General features: G+C 35.7%; 1 protein-coding gene across 1 annotated transcript in view; it reads left to right on the forward strand.

Moving 5' to 3' along the window:
* BTAF1 (B-TFIID TATA-box binding protein associated factor 1) overlaps positions 1 to 15,345 on the forward strand; it is an 84,638-nt gene extending 69,293 nt beyond the window's left edge. The window contains exons 27-38 of the mRNA XM_081158230.1: positions 74 to 195; positions 284 to 451; positions 2,931 to 3,008; positions 3,144 to 3,273; positions 5,044 to 5,185; positions 5,277 to 5,407; positions 6,928 to 7,053; positions 8,687 to 8,839; positions 9,667 to 9,878; positions 11,277 to 11,436; positions 11,799 to 11,969; positions 13,716 to 15,345. Coding sequence (XP_081014356.1) covers positions 74 to 195; positions 284 to 451; positions 2,931 to 3,008; positions 3,144 to 3,273; positions 5,044 to 5,185; positions 5,277 to 5,407; positions 6,928 to 7,053; positions 8,687 to 8,839; positions 9,667 to 9,878; positions 11,277 to 11,436; positions 11,799 to 11,969; positions 13,716 to 13,859 — 1,737 coding nt within the window. The 3' untranslated portion in view covers positions 13,860 to 15,345. The remainder of the gene's footprint in view (positions 1 to 73; positions 196 to 283; positions 452 to 2,930; positions 3,009 to 3,143; positions 3,274 to 5,043; positions 5,186 to 5,276; positions 5,408 to 6,927; positions 7,054 to 8,686; positions 8,840 to 9,666; positions 9,879 to 11,276; positions 11,437 to 11,798; positions 11,970 to 13,715) is intronic.

Below are 15,345 nucleotides of genomic sequence, written 5' to 3' on the forward strand. Positions count from 1 at the left end.
TGTTTCTCTTATGCCTGTAAAAATACATATTTATGATGTTTACATTTATAATTTTTCTCTTTCAACATTTCAGGATGGTGTGAACTGGTTAGCATTTCTTAATAAGTATAAACTTCATGGAATTCTATGTGATGACATGGGTTTAGGAAAAACTTTACAGTCCATCTGCATTCTAGCAGGAGATCATTGTCATAGGTAATTTGAAATGTTACTTTAAAAGAAGGCTTCCAGATGCTGATAAATGTAAACAAGGTGGTTAATTTATTGTTTTATTGTTGTAAAGGGCCCAGGAATATGCAAGATCAAAATTGGCAGAATGTATGCCACTTCCTTCCTTGGTGGTTTGTCCGCCAACATTAACAGGTCACTGGGTGGATGAAGTAGGTAAATTTTGCTCCAGAGAATATCTCAATCCATTGCACTATACTGGACCTCCTACTGAAAGAATAAGGTAAGAACCATATAACCAAAAAATGTTAAGTCTTTTGCTTTAAGTAGTTTGGAAGAAGAAAATTTATTACAGGTGAATTTAGGTAGCTTTTTTTGTTGTTAGAAACTTATTTAAGGAAGGTGAGTATACATACATTTTAAAGATAATCAGTTTCATCAGTATTCAAGGACTTTACCCAAAACACTAATTCAAAAGAATATATGCCACACTTGTGTTCACTGTTATTTGCAATAGCCAAGTGCCCATCAATAGACAGTAGATAAAAAAGTTGTGGTACATATGCACAATGGAATATTACTCAGCCATAAAAAAGAATGAAATTTTGCCACTTGTGACAGCATGACTGGACCTAGAGGGTATTAATGCTGAGTGAAATAAGTCAGTCAGAGAAAGACAGATGCCATATGATTTCACTTACATGTGGAATCTAAAGAACAAAATGAACAAACAAAATTGAAACAGACTCAGACACAGAGAACAGACTGATGGTTGCCAGAGGGGAGGAGAGTTGGGGACTGAGTGACTAGTTGAAGGGATTAAGTAGTACAAATGGGTAGTTACAAAATAGTCACAGGGATGTAAAGTATAGCATAATGAGTATAGTTAATAATGTAATAACTATGTATGTACCAGATGGGTACTAGAAACATTGCTGGGAACACTTTGTAAAATATATGATTGTCTAAGCACTACGCTTACACATGGAACTTAACACAAAATAATATTGAATGTAAACTGTAATTGAAAAATAAAATTTAGCCTGGCCAGTATGGCTCAGTGGTTGAGTGTCGACCTGTGAACCAGGAAGTCACGGTTCCCAGGCAGAGCACATGCCTGGGCTTTGTGCTCCATCCCCAGTAGGAGACGTGCAAGAGGCAGCCAGTTAATGACTCTCTCATCATTGATGTTTCTCTCTCTCCGTCTCCTTCCCTCTCTCTGAAATCAATTTAAAAAACATATAAAAAAAATTAAATTCTTTAAAATATATATATATCAAGGACTGGGGCTGTTTTTAACAATCAATTAGGCTTTCTAAGTATTGGAACTAGAAAACTATCAGGAACCAAAGCCATTCTCTGTGCTATTCTTGGGACCCTTGTTTTCATAGGTGTTATGAGCCACCCACTTTCCCTAAGAGTTCCCTCTTCCTTCTTCCCTCTCCCCAAAAGTGCTTTTGGTCCACAATGACTGCTTTAGCTGTCCTGATACCGTAGCTACACTAGAGGTCTATTAGTTTTACCCTCTCCGTCTTTACTAGTACATCGTTACTTTCCTCAATACAAATTTTGAAGAAGGGAATCTCATTGATTTTAGTTTGCCTTTCAAAGCTTGGATAGTCATAGGTTGCTGATTAGTCCAAAGGTACGCTACTCCTTCTGTATTAATAATAGCTAACATATATTGAGCACTTAACTGGCCAGGCATTGTCCTAAGCAGTTTTACATTTATGTAAAATTGTGTATTATCACACTTTATGAGGTATGGGTACTATTATTGTTCCCAGTTTGCAGATAAGGAGTCTAGGACATGGGGCCGAGGTCCAAGGTCACTCATCTAATTAAATGAGATTTGAACACAGGCAGCTCAACAGCTTGTACTCTTAAAGTTAGAATTCATTTATTTACAAGTGGTAGAAACTCAACTCAGACTAGCTGAAGCAAACAGGAAATTCATTAATTCACTAAATTGAGAATTTCCAGGGTGAATTCTTATTTCAGGCATGAATTCTTGTTTCAGGCACATGTAGGTTACTCTCATTTGCTCTTTCTTCTCATACATAACTTGTTGTGTTTGGTCAGTGTTGGACTTCAGTCTACAGTTGGTGGGTATGATGATCATGGGCAGTCTTAGGCCCATTGGGTCATACCTGCAAACCAGCCCTTTGTAGTCAGTGAACTTATGAGTGGCTCAGCCTGATTCAAATGCCCAACACGACATGGGGTAGTGAAGGAATAGTGCCTCTAAGGAAGAGGTGTGCACGCAAATGAAGTTAAAACTCCCACCACATTTTGAGCCAGGTATCCACCCCCCCTTTTTAAAATAAATAAATAAATAAATAAATAAATAAATAATTTCGGAGAGAGGAAGGGAGAGAGAGAGAAGCATTAGTAATGAGAGAGTCATTCATCAGCTGCCTCCTGCATGCCCCCCACTGGGGATCAAGCCTGAAACCAGGGCATGTGCCGTGACTGGGAATCAAACTGTGATCTCCTGGTTCATAGGTTGATGCTCGACTACTGAGTCACACTGTCTGGGCTCCATCTCTTTTCTAATCAGACTAAGTTAGGGCAATAAGACCCATTTATAAAAAGAATGGCCTTCAGGTAGCAGGGTCATAAATGTAAACAGAAGGGAATGTTAGTCTTAGTAGGCAGATTGAAAGCACCTTATATGATGGTAGCTATAGTTTCCCCTTTGAAATTGTATTACAGACTTTGCAGATGCCCCATTTCCTACTCTTATTTATTTTTAAATACAGGTTACAGCATCAAGTAAAAAGGCATAATCTGATAGTGGCTTCATATGATGTTGTGAGGAATGACATAGATTTCTTTAGGTAAGAATTTTTTATTTTTTAGAAAAACTTAATATCAAATTTGGAGAAACTTAGTATTTCCCTGCCTTAAAGACTCTTCATATAGTTCCTGACATACAGTAAAAATGCTAAATTTTTTTGTTTATTCTCCCTTAGAAATATTAAATTTAACTACTGTATTCTTGATGAAGGCCATGTCATCAAAAATGGAAAAACAAAATTATCAAAAGCAGTGAAACAACTGACTGCTAATTACAGGATTATTCTTTCTGGAACGCCAATACAGGTAATTATTTACTTTTTTTTTTTTTTTTTAGTATTTGCTAAGTGGAGAGAAAGCTTAGCATTGTCAGTGAATTAAATAAGAGGGTTTTTTGCCCGGCTGGTGTGGCTAAGTGGTTGAACGTCGACCCATGAACCAGGATATCAGGGTTCGATTCCTGGTCAGGGCACATGCCTGGGTTGCAGGGTCAATTCCCATGGGAGTGTGCAGGAGGCAGCCAATCATTGACTTTCATCATTGATGTTTCTCTCTCTCCTTTCCTTTCCCTGAAATCATAAAAGCATATTTAAGAAAAAAAAAATGAGGGTTTTTATTTTATAGGAATAATTTCCAGCAATTACCTTCCTTTTATAATGGTTCATTTGGTATGTAGCAGTATCTTAGCAAACTAAGTATTTAAAGTCATATTCAAAATACAGTTTTAGGCTATATAAATAGCCTTTGGACAGACTTGTGTCCAAAGTCTGGGAGACATTAGTCAGACTCTCTTCCAAACTAGCAGTTCTCCTTTTGTAGTATTAACACCACAGTCTGATTTAACATTGAAAGTAGGAATACCTGAGGTTAGGAAGTAGTTGAAGGGAGGATATTATAGAAGTTTATCTTGGGAAAGGAAGAAAATAGTTGAGTACTTGGATGTCTTCAGGTAAGAGAAATTGTGTTACTTCCAGAGGTTGCAAATGTTTACACCTAGCTTGGATAGTCCACTCGGATGGGAAGATAACCTTCATCACTCCAGTTAGTGGGAGGGTAAACAAGTGACCTCTAAGAGTTCCTCCAACTCTGAAATAATTGATGTTTTTATTTATGTATTTGTTACTTTTCTTTATTATAAGGGTTAGGGTTTTGTCCATTAAGTGAACACTGTGGATTTTAATAACCGTAAGAGATAATTACAAGCATTTAAAAATTTAATACAAGTTTTTCAAAGTACCTTTAAAAGGGAAAAAAGACTGTCTAGGCTTGAATTATGAAGATTTATTTTGTTCCAATTTGAACTTACATGGAAACTTCACAATATTTTTAAATAGGTTATTGCTTTCACAATAAAAGAGGGTTTTTGTTTGTTTTTTTGCTTAAAGGCAATCTTTTTTCCCCCTCATACCCACCTGAACAGTTTAACTGTGAAGTTGTGAAGTGGGTTTCTGCACCAAAAAGCCATGGTAGCCCAGAGTTGGGGGGTCAAAATTAAGTGGGACTTGAAGGGTGTTCATATGGGAGAGCAGCCTAGCATGGTGGTGAGCCTGAGCAAGGTGAGGGGGGCATCTGGAAGGGTTAAGGGGTGAAATGGTACCTTAAGATACACCCATACTGAGAAAGCATCCCAAATGAAAACGTGTTTTGTTTTTCATGAAATTTCAGAATTGGAAAGAACGTATGGCAGTTCTTTGTGACCCATAAATACTCAGCAGACTTGAAATTCCTTAAGTCTTAGTGTTAATTTGAGTATCAAAGTTAAAAGAATTAGAAACACATTCATCATCATTTTGCTCTTTTATTTACTTTATGCCACCTGTAGGATTTAAATATTATAAACCAAGGCTTATCTGGTGTAGGAGACTTGAAAATCTCTTCCCAAATAAGATAATTTTCTCCAAAGATGCTGACCTGAAGATTACACATTAAAATATGGACTTATACCATATACCTAAAAATGTGATAAAATCTCATCTATATCATCATAATGGGCTTTTTTGTTAATGTTTCATTTTTTTAAGTGTAAGTAAATCATCCCAGTACAAAAGATAACTCATGTTCCTTTCTTATATTCAGAACAACGTTTTGGAGCTGTGGTCATTATTTGATTTCCTCATGCCAGGATTTTTGGGGACTGAACGCCAGTTTGCTGCTCGATATGGTAAACCTATATTAGCAAGTAGGGATGCTCGAAGCTCCAGTCGAGAACAAGAAGCAGGTATGAAAAGCAGACATAATTATATTCTTTGTGCAAGTGAATATAATTTATTCCTAACTTTTTTGAGCCATTTTCTGTTATTATTAACAAGGTGTCCTTGCGATGGATGCACTGCACCGCCAAGTCCTGCCATTTCTTTTGAGAAGGATGAAAGAAGATGTTTTGCAAGACCTTCCACCCAAAATTATTCAAGACTATTACTGTACTCTTAGTCCTCTCCAGGTTAGGAATCTGGTGATTATGGTTGTTGGTGGTATGTTTACTAGTAGATGCTTTGACTAAGCCATCAAGTATTGAATAAAGGGGAATAGCCTTTGGCTTTATCACTCTAATCTAGCTTCTGCTTCCTTAGATTTGAAGAATATTCTGTTTCAAATAGATATAGATAAGACCTAAGTGAATCTATTTGGATATGTGCATTTTGAATCTAGGATTAAAAGGCAAAATTCAGTATCATAGTTGCTTTCTCATGTCTAATTAGTTGAAAAGGTTGTAAGGTTAAACTGATGAAGAAATGTTTATAAAGACCAAAAATCTGCCTATAATGTCTTATCCTCACAACATTATAGGTATCATCAGTCCCCATTTTTACAAATAAGAAAACTGAAGCTCAGAAAGTTAAGCAACTTGCTCAAGGTTATATAGCTAATATATATCAGGGCTGAGTTTCAAACCTTGGGAAGTGGGGACCTCATCCCTTTTAAAGTATTATTGCATTACCAGTAAATTTTTGAAATAAATTTTGGCTTCTGCACAGTTCTAATTTTGTACATACAGAACATTACCAAAGGAATTTATTGTATGCCTTTCCTTGTGTAGTATTTTGTAAAGGGAAACTGTCCCTTAAAGGCCATGTCTTACTAAGACACTTACAATCAGAATTTTGTTTGAATATATACTTTATGTTCCAGGTTACTATTCATCAGTCTGTTTCAGTAGTATGAGATGATCAAACGAATGAAAGATATATAGACACACCCTACAAACTTACCTTCTTTCCCCCTTTAGTGTATAGACAGTTAACCTGTTAGTATTTATCTATACAACTTGAGTTTAGTGGGGAGGATACTAATCTAGATGCTAAGAATTCCGTGATCATTTATATTATCTACCTCATCTCTCTGGGCCTCCATTCCTTATTTGTAAAACTAGGGTTAATATTTCTTGAAAGGAATATTTTATGGGCAATGAGATGAAGGCTTTTTAAAATGCAATAAAAAGGTGCCATGTGAAAAAAGGCTGTGGTGATATACTGGTGATATTAAAACATCAACATAAAATACATTTAAGTTGTCTGGAGGAAGGGAGCTTAGGGAGGCAAGTGACATTTGGCTTTAACTTTCATAGGTTTTTATACTCTGACTTCTGTTATTTAGCATTCTAGATTTTCTTCCCTTTTGCATTGTTTTAGCATGTACAAGCAGAACCCAAACCCCAAGGGTAATACTTTAAACTTGATACGAGTTCCCCTTTTAGGCAGCGGTATTCTTTTAAAAGTTGGTCTCTCAGAATATACCTATAGAGTCTTGATCACATAACTCAATGTGTTATATTTGTTTTCTAAATGTAATTTTAAAGGAATTTACTAAAGATGCAGTGGATTATCTGTAATCAATAGCAAAGTATAGGTGTCATAATTTATTTTCTTTAATGAGGGGTGATTTAAATTACTGCTCTTACTGGCCTTTGCTAGTTATTTTTTTCAACAATTGAAAATATACTTTCGGGGGGGTATTTTACAGGTTCAGCTCTATGAGGACTTTGCTAAGTCTCGCGCCAAGTGTGATGTTGATGAAACTGTTTCATCAGCCGCACTTTCTGAAGAAACTGAAAAACCAAAACTTAAAGCTACAGGCCATGTATTCCAGGTATAGATTATAGTCTACTTTTTAAATGTTGCTTAAGAATGTTCTTCAATGCAGCAGATTTTACATGGTATACTGAAATATGGATTTAAATTTTTTAAATATCATGTGTTCATTCTTGAAAATAGGTAAAAGTACCAATCTATTTTCATATTAGTAATTAGTAATAGGTAATTTAATAAAATTAAATTTAAAATGTAATATACATTTGTTTATTAAATGTTTAAAAGGGTTTTAAAATAATCTTTTGCTTTCCATTCAAAAAATATTGGAACACCTACTACAAGGCAATTTTTCTAGGCTCAGGGGTTAATTAAAGGAGGGGACAAAACAGACTCCCTCCCATGTAGATATGAAAAATGAATAAGTAAAATACATATTATGTAAGAGAAAAGGCAGAGTATGGGGTTATACAGTATAAGAAACAGGGTAGGTTGTGATTTTTTTTTTTTACTATATATTTTTTAATTGATTTCAGAGAGAGGAAGGGAGAGAGAGAGAAAAATATCAGTGATGAGAGCAAATCATTGATTGGCTGTCTCCTGCACGCCCCCTACTGGGGATTGAGCCTGCAACCAGGGCATGTGTCCTGACCAGGAATCAAACCTGATTGATGCTCAACTACCAGGTTATGATTTTTAATTGAGGGATCAGGGACAGCCTCACTGAGAAAGTGACATTTTAGCAGAGATCTGAAGGAGGATTGAGGCAAGGTAGATATGTAAGGGGAAGCGATTCTGGGCAGAGGATATAAAAATTACAGAAGTCCTGAGACATGTTTCCTATTGTGCTCCCAGGGGTAGCAAATGAAAAAGACATGGAAAGTGTCAACTCACTTGTTTTCCCTTTTGAAATATTCTACTATATAAAACCTCCAATACATTAAATACTGTAAGCATTTTTAAAGATAGAAGAGGGAAAAGGTGGTTGTAAAGGCTTGTACCTCTCCCACAATTTCCATCAAAGTACCCAGTCGTCTTTTGAGCCTTGTCAGTGGAGCTTGCTAATACAAGTCTCTGTACCAAGGGTGAGACACAAATTATCACTCAAGTAAAAGGCAAAAGAGAAAGGGTGTGCCTGAATCAGAGAAAAGAAAGAATAGATTCTATAGGGTCCTGCTTCTCAAACACAGTCACTTGAAATAACCACCTAGCTTCCCGACCCCCCACCAAGGACCTACTGAACTGGAATACTATTTAGAGGGGAAGGATTTGCAGATTTATCGATCCTCAAGTTTTTATACCCACTGATGTCTGAGTAACCCTTCTTTGGGAAATGATGCCTGGTTCCAGAAGCATCTGTAAGCATTATCAGGTACTTTGAGTGGGAAAGGGTTATCTATAGGAGCTAATGAATAAGCCTCTTTCTGCCATGAGAAGCTCATTTTCTAGTGGGGGATACAGAATAAACTACAGTTTACACAAGTTATACATGCTCTCAAAAATAAATACAAACTGTACAAGAAACAGATGAAGGCATTACAGATGAGATATGAACTGGTTCTTGAAGAATGAGTAGTAGTCGTCAAAAGGGAAAGAAGGGCATTCTAGATAGAATACAGAAGGGAAAGATACTGAGGTATAAACATTTGTGACATGTGGAGTGGACTTGTATATATATTTTTCCCCTTTTAAAGGCATTACAGTACTTGCGTAAACTGTGCAACCACCCAGCATTAGTCTTAACACCTCAACATCCAGAGTTCAAGAGTACTACTGAAAAACTCGCTGTTCAGAATTCTTCTCTTCATGATATTCAACATGCCCCTAAACTCTCAGCTTTGAAACAAGTAAGTAGGTCTTTAAGGGTTAGATGTTTTAAGGGTTGAACATTCCTGATCTATAATACTAGGTAAATTTGCATTTCCAATAGATTACTGATATATTTACCACTTTTAATTTTTTAATTTGGTTAAATTTTGGTATAGCTTTTTAAAAAGTTGTGCTCAAACACAGCCATGCCGGCCAGGCATGGCCCAGGTTATTTCTAGCTATACTCATGGAGGACTTTTCTAGAACCCTTCTTTTCCATTTGCCCAGTTCTTTACAGATATTCAGAGTAAAGGTTCTGTCTGAGAACTAGCTTGCTTTCTTTTATTTAAAATGTCTGTTCTCTGAAGTAGAGGAGAAATCTTATTTGCATTTAAAAAATCTGGCACTAGAAGTAAAGAAACATGTTTATCAGCAGGTAATAGTGCAAGAAGTATTTAATATTGCCAGAGTCAGAATTTTAAAATTTTAGTAGAGTTGAATAAACAAACTCCAGGTAACACTTCGGTAAATAATAGATTCTCTCTGACTTGGCAAACATTTTTTTTAGGGTAAAGTTGAATTTGATTTGATGGTAAGTTCACTACAAACCTACTGTATGAATTAGTTGCCAGTAAATAAAGCTAACATGATGTTGGTGGGATTAAAGCAGTGAAATGGCCAAAATGAGGATATCATAGTTTCACTGTATTTTATATCAAATTTTGAGTATCATTTATAGTTGGGGCCACTGTAAGTATATAACTATAATAAATCTAAAAACCATTTTATATGAGATATAGCTTGAAAAACTATTGGTTGCCTACTTTTACGGAACACCCGTTTAACAGTTGATTCTTTTTTCAAGTTGCTGTTGGACTGTGGTTTGGGAAATGGCAGCACTTCAGAGAGTGGCACAGAGTCCGTTGTGGCCCAGCACCGGATCCTGATCTTCTGTCAGCTTAAAAGCATGCTTGATATAGTAGAACATGACCTTCTCAAGCCTCACTTACCTTCTGTCACTTATCTGAGATTAGATGGAAGCATACCTCCTGGTCAGAGGCATTCCATTGTTTCACGGTAAGTGGCTTCTAAAACTCTTATAAATCATGGCTATAGTCAGCATATTATTACTTACATAGAAGTATTTGCCTCATGAAGTATTTTCTTTAAAAATACAGAACTACCCTAGCCAGTTTGGCTCAGTGGTTAGAGTGTCGGCCTGCGGACTGAAGGGTCCTGGGTTTGATTCTAGCCAAGGGTGTACCTTGGTTGCAGGCTCGATCCCTGGCCGTGGTTGTGGCGCGTGTGTGGGAGGCAACCAGTTAGTGTGTGTGTATGTCTCTCTTCCTTCCACTTTCTCTGAAAAGCAATGGAAAAAAATATCCTTGTGTGAGCATTAAAAAATAATAAAAATATGGAAAAAAAAATTTTTTAAAAAACCAAAAAATAAAAATATAGAACTACAGAAAAACCATTGAATAAATAGTTTAAGTTTTAAAAGAAGTGACTATATTAGGTAAGCACTTTGAAGGGTATGAAAGAAATTTAAGGCATCAATGAAAAATAGAGATAACTACATTTTACCTCACCTTTCTGGGGGGAGTTGGGGTAGGAAGAAGCAAAAATGTAGCTTAGCTGAGATCTATATCCTGATCTCTGTGTCTCTGCTCTGGACAAGTTGGAAGCTGGCCGAGCTAGCAAGCAAAATTAGTGAGCACAGTATTTCCTAAGTGTGGAAACACTTAGCACCCTCTGCTTTAGAAATCACAGATACCTAGATTCAGATTCCTAGGTTCTGTCCCAGACTTGTAACTTCAAGAGTGAGCATTTTTAACAGGTACCTTCGAGATTGTTAGGAGTAATACAGTTAGAGACCCATGATTGGGCTTTGGAGGCAGGCAGACTGAGGTTTAACTCCTGATTGCTATTTAGGCAGTGTTCTCTTGGGCCTATTTATCACCCAAAGAGCCTGAGTCTCTCTAAAATGACACAATGATAATATCCTTGTAGAGCTGTTGTAACACTAAAATAGCATAATGCATAAAGTACAAAGCCCATTGCTTGACTCAGTGGGATGTAATAAATGGTAGGTTGGTAATAATGTTATTTTTTTCTTTTTCCTAGAAGCTACTAGATGTCCTTTAAAGTTTCTGACATGTTCTAAAATACATTCTCTCTACTACTAAAGATGTTATTTACAGGGTGGGGCAAAAGTAGGTTTATAGTTGTTTGTATGGAAATAATACAAGAATAAACTTTTGTACACTCATGACTGTAAACCTACTTTTGCCCCACCCTAAATATTAAAATATGATAGTTTGATATCAAGTGGTCACAGAAGTGTCTATATTATGGATTTGTGAAGAAGTATTCTCACTTGTGTTCTTTAATTTTTATTAAATAGTCCAATTTCTATTATGTGGGTACCTTAGAAAGAAATGTACTAATTTTCCTTTTAAATATCTATACTTTTAGGTTTAACAATGATCCATCCATAGATGTTCTTTTACTTACAACTCACGTTGGTGGCCTAGGCCTTAACTTAACAGGCGCTGACACAGTAGTATTTGTGGAGCACGATTGGAATCCCATGCGTGATCTACAAGCCATGGACCGGGCCCATCGCATTGGGCAGGTAAAAAGTAACCACTCACGTGTGTTAACCTGTGAACTGGGAAAAATACTCCTCAAAAAAGACAGGAATTGGTTTAAATTCCTACTCTGATGTTAACAAGTGTTTGATGTTAGGCAAGTCACAATTCTGTGGCACCACTTCCTCAATGCATTAAATGAGGTGACTTGGCCTAAGAAAACTGGGACACTGTCCATTCCTAATATTCTGTGATTCTCTGCAAATATTTTAAGTTCATGGGGCCAGATAAAGAAAACTCCATAATAATTAGATAGTAGTTAAGTATGCAAGCCACTTGAATTGGTGAACCTCAAACCTGTCAATTTATTTGTGCTACAGTTGCTTAACTTCTTTTTCTTACTCAGAAACGTGTGGTTAACGTGTACCGATTGATAACCAGAGGAACATTGGAAGAGAAAATAATGGGTTTGCAGAAATTCAAGATGAATATAGCGAATACAGTTATTAGCCAAGAGAATTCTAGTTTGCAGAGTATGGGGACAGATCAACTTCTCGATCTGTTTACACTTGATAAGGTAAAGAACTTAACACAATTTGCTCTATCTTTAATGCATGCACAGACTTCCTGGGGATGCTTGGTGAAAGTATTGAAGGGAATAACAAAAGGCATTCACTTTAGTATCAATGGTATCAACTAGACAACTTTTTGAGGGAATTTTTGACACACAGATAAAACTCTCCAGGATTCTAGGGGATGTTTGAAGTTTTGGCTCTGATTAATGTCTCCAGTGTCTTGCCCTGAGATTTCTTTCCTTAGTCCTTTCCTGCTAAAGAACATCTCTCACTGGAGTTAGTTAAACCTGGATTTGTGTTTCTTGCCCTGCCTCCTGTTAACTGGTGACCTTAGGCAAGTTAACTTCTTTGAGCATCTACACCAGGGGTGGGGAACATCTGGCCTGAGGGCCATAGAAGTCCTAGGAAATCATTTGATCTGGCCCATTTGGTTAGTTAATTGTTTGACTGAATATAGCAGGCTAATTTTTAAGTTGATAATTTTGTATTGCCCACGAATGATGTTATAAATATCCAAATGGCCCTTGGTGGAAAAAAGGGTCCCCACCCCTGATCTGCACCCTTGGGCAAATACCAATGCCTATATTACTAATAGTTGTGAAGTTAATATAATTTATGTAAGCACTTAGAAAGGGTATCTAGTATAGATTCTCAGTAAATAGTAGTCACTGTTGTGGGTGATGGAACTAGTACACCAGATAATCCATAATCAAAGAATGCATCATCTGGAAATATTGGTTAATCTAATAATGTAAAACTAATAAGGTTGGATTTAAAGTCCTGCCTAGGTTCAGAAAATCAGCTGCATACCCAGTATAAATTACGGTGAGAATTGCCTTAGATAATATAATTAAACTACCTGTAATAACAGAATTGTAATATCCAGATCTGAGAAAGTAGTTCCACTATACTATGTGTATTCAGCCACATTTAAAATATTATGTCTGGTTCTGGTTGCTACATTTTAAACAGTAGTAAGTCCCTGAGAGATGGCCAGAATGGAGGAAGGTTCTTCAATCATGTTATGTAAGGTAAGGTTAAAAAAACACACAAGACGTGAAACCTAGAAAAAAGGCTGAAAGAAACATGGATTGCTGTTTTCAAATAACTTTTTATTCTGTTTGAAAGAATAGTCTTAGTGTGACTTTTAGCAAGGAGAACTGGACTTGGGGATGTTCCAGAAGCAAGAACTATTGTTATAAAGGATCCTATTGGGACAGCTAGGAAAATTTGAATATGGACAATATGTTAGCTCATTTTAATGTATCAATTTATATTAAATTTTCTTAATTTGATCTTTGTACTTTGTTTATGTAAGAGAATGTCCTTGTTCTTAGGAATACATGCTTATTCCTATCGGGATAAAGGGGCATAATATCTACAACTTACTCTTGAATGGTCTGGATAAAAAGCTGATTATTTAACTATATATCTGGCTCATACATATTCATATATATATATTATACACACAGGGGGGAGAGAATGACAAAGCCAGTGTGACACAATTAACAGTGTGTTCTTTGTAATGTTCTTATAATTCTGTAAGAATTCTTCCCAAATGAAAAACTTAAAATGATAAATAAAATCATTAGTCCTGTGAGAAAATAGAATAAGCTATCTTATGAGATGAACTTACCCATCACTTGAACTATTTAACTCTGTTGAATAAGTGCAATATTAGAACAAGTATGATATTTTAAAGGAAAATCTCATTTTTGAAGTTAATCTTTTTGCAATTTTTCTTTAAGGATGGCAAATCAGGAAAAGCTGACACCTCTACTTCTGGAAAAGCAAGTATGAAATCAATTCTTGAAAACCTGAGTGATCTTTGGGATCAAGAGCAATATGAGTCCGAGTACAGCCTGGAAAATTTTATGCATTCTCTCAAGTAACTATCAAACGTTGTTAATGCAATTGCTGCTAGTTCGGTTACATTTCTGCTGATATTCAGCAAATTTCAAAGTTTATGGTGAACTTTTAGCTCAATGTGTAAATAGATCTGAAGAATATTCAGCATAATGCTGGTTCTTGTTTCACTGGGGGGAACAAGTTATTCTAAAATATTTGCACTGTATTAAATTTAAATGTTAATGTGAAATGGCTTAAATTTTACATGCTGAATAGCTGCAGAGCAGAGGAACCAAACCAGGTTTACATGTGCTACCATGAGGTGTTCTTACTGGGAACGAGCCTCCTATTTTACATAGTCACTTTGTACAGAATGAATATCCAGGAGTACTTCAGTGTTCATGTACATTTTTTCTTTTAACTAGAACTCGTTTTTACAAATGATTAAAAATAGGGCTTTTTTTTTTTTTTTTTTTAAATAAAAGCCTTAATGAGCCATAATTTTAAGAATAGTGACCATAATATTGGCCACTCTTGGAACATGGAAATCTTAGGCAATGAATTGAACCATGCCCTTGGTGGAAACCTTTATATATTTAACATCATTTTGTCAACTTTTAAAATATATCAGCTATTCTAAATACAGGTAATGGTCTATTTAAGGCTATCATAATAACATCCTATTAAGAGGGTGTGTTTTTTTAATTTATCTAATGGCTAGGATATAGCCAGATTCAGAGAACATATGTACACAGTAGGTTTCAATCATATATATATAATATATTTTTTGTAACTATGAACATATACAGTTTTCCAGAAGTAGATTTTACACTGTTTAGAATTCTAAAACCTATGGTGATTCTAAAACCTATGGTGATAAGACTGTTTATTGAAGTAATGCATCACTGAAGCATAAAAGGGAGAAATAATTCCTTTATATACACAAACATACATAAATACACACACATATACACAGACATACACCTGTCATCTGAAAAGGTGCTTGATATTGGCACTAAAATCATGTAGTTATACTGGGCAGCAATAATAACTGGGCCTAAAGTTGATTAACTAGTATTAGAAAAGTGATCTCAGTGGTGAGGGTGGGTATATGTATATAGATGTGCATTTATGTGTATGTATATAATTTTATAAATTTCACACATAAATTAATACATGCCTGTGTGCATATATATGTATGGCATATATTTGTATATACATGTACAGGTAATAAACATCCCCAAGGTTTGTGGCTGGCCATACACATAGGCATCGGTTTAAAAACCATCAGACCTCAGCTGTAAAATAACCCTTCTGTTTAAAATCATTAGTTATACTGTTCTGCAGCGTTTAGACATGGACATTTGTCACATTTCAGTAGCTTTGACAACCATACTGTAACATTAAACCTAGCATTCCACAAGAGAATAATAAATAAGATTGAAACTGTAAAATATATGCAACTGTGTGTTATTTGTACAAAATGATCACTAAAAAAAGCAAAAGATTAAAATGATTAGTTCATACGTA

The sequence above is a fragment of the Miniopterus schreibersii genome, assembly GCF_964146895.1.
Source record: "Miniopterus schreibersii genome assembly, chromosome: 14".
In the NCBI taxonomy this organism is placed as follows: domain Eukaryota; kingdom Metazoa; phylum Chordata; class Mammalia; order Chiroptera; family Miniopteridae; genus Miniopterus; species Miniopterus schreibersii.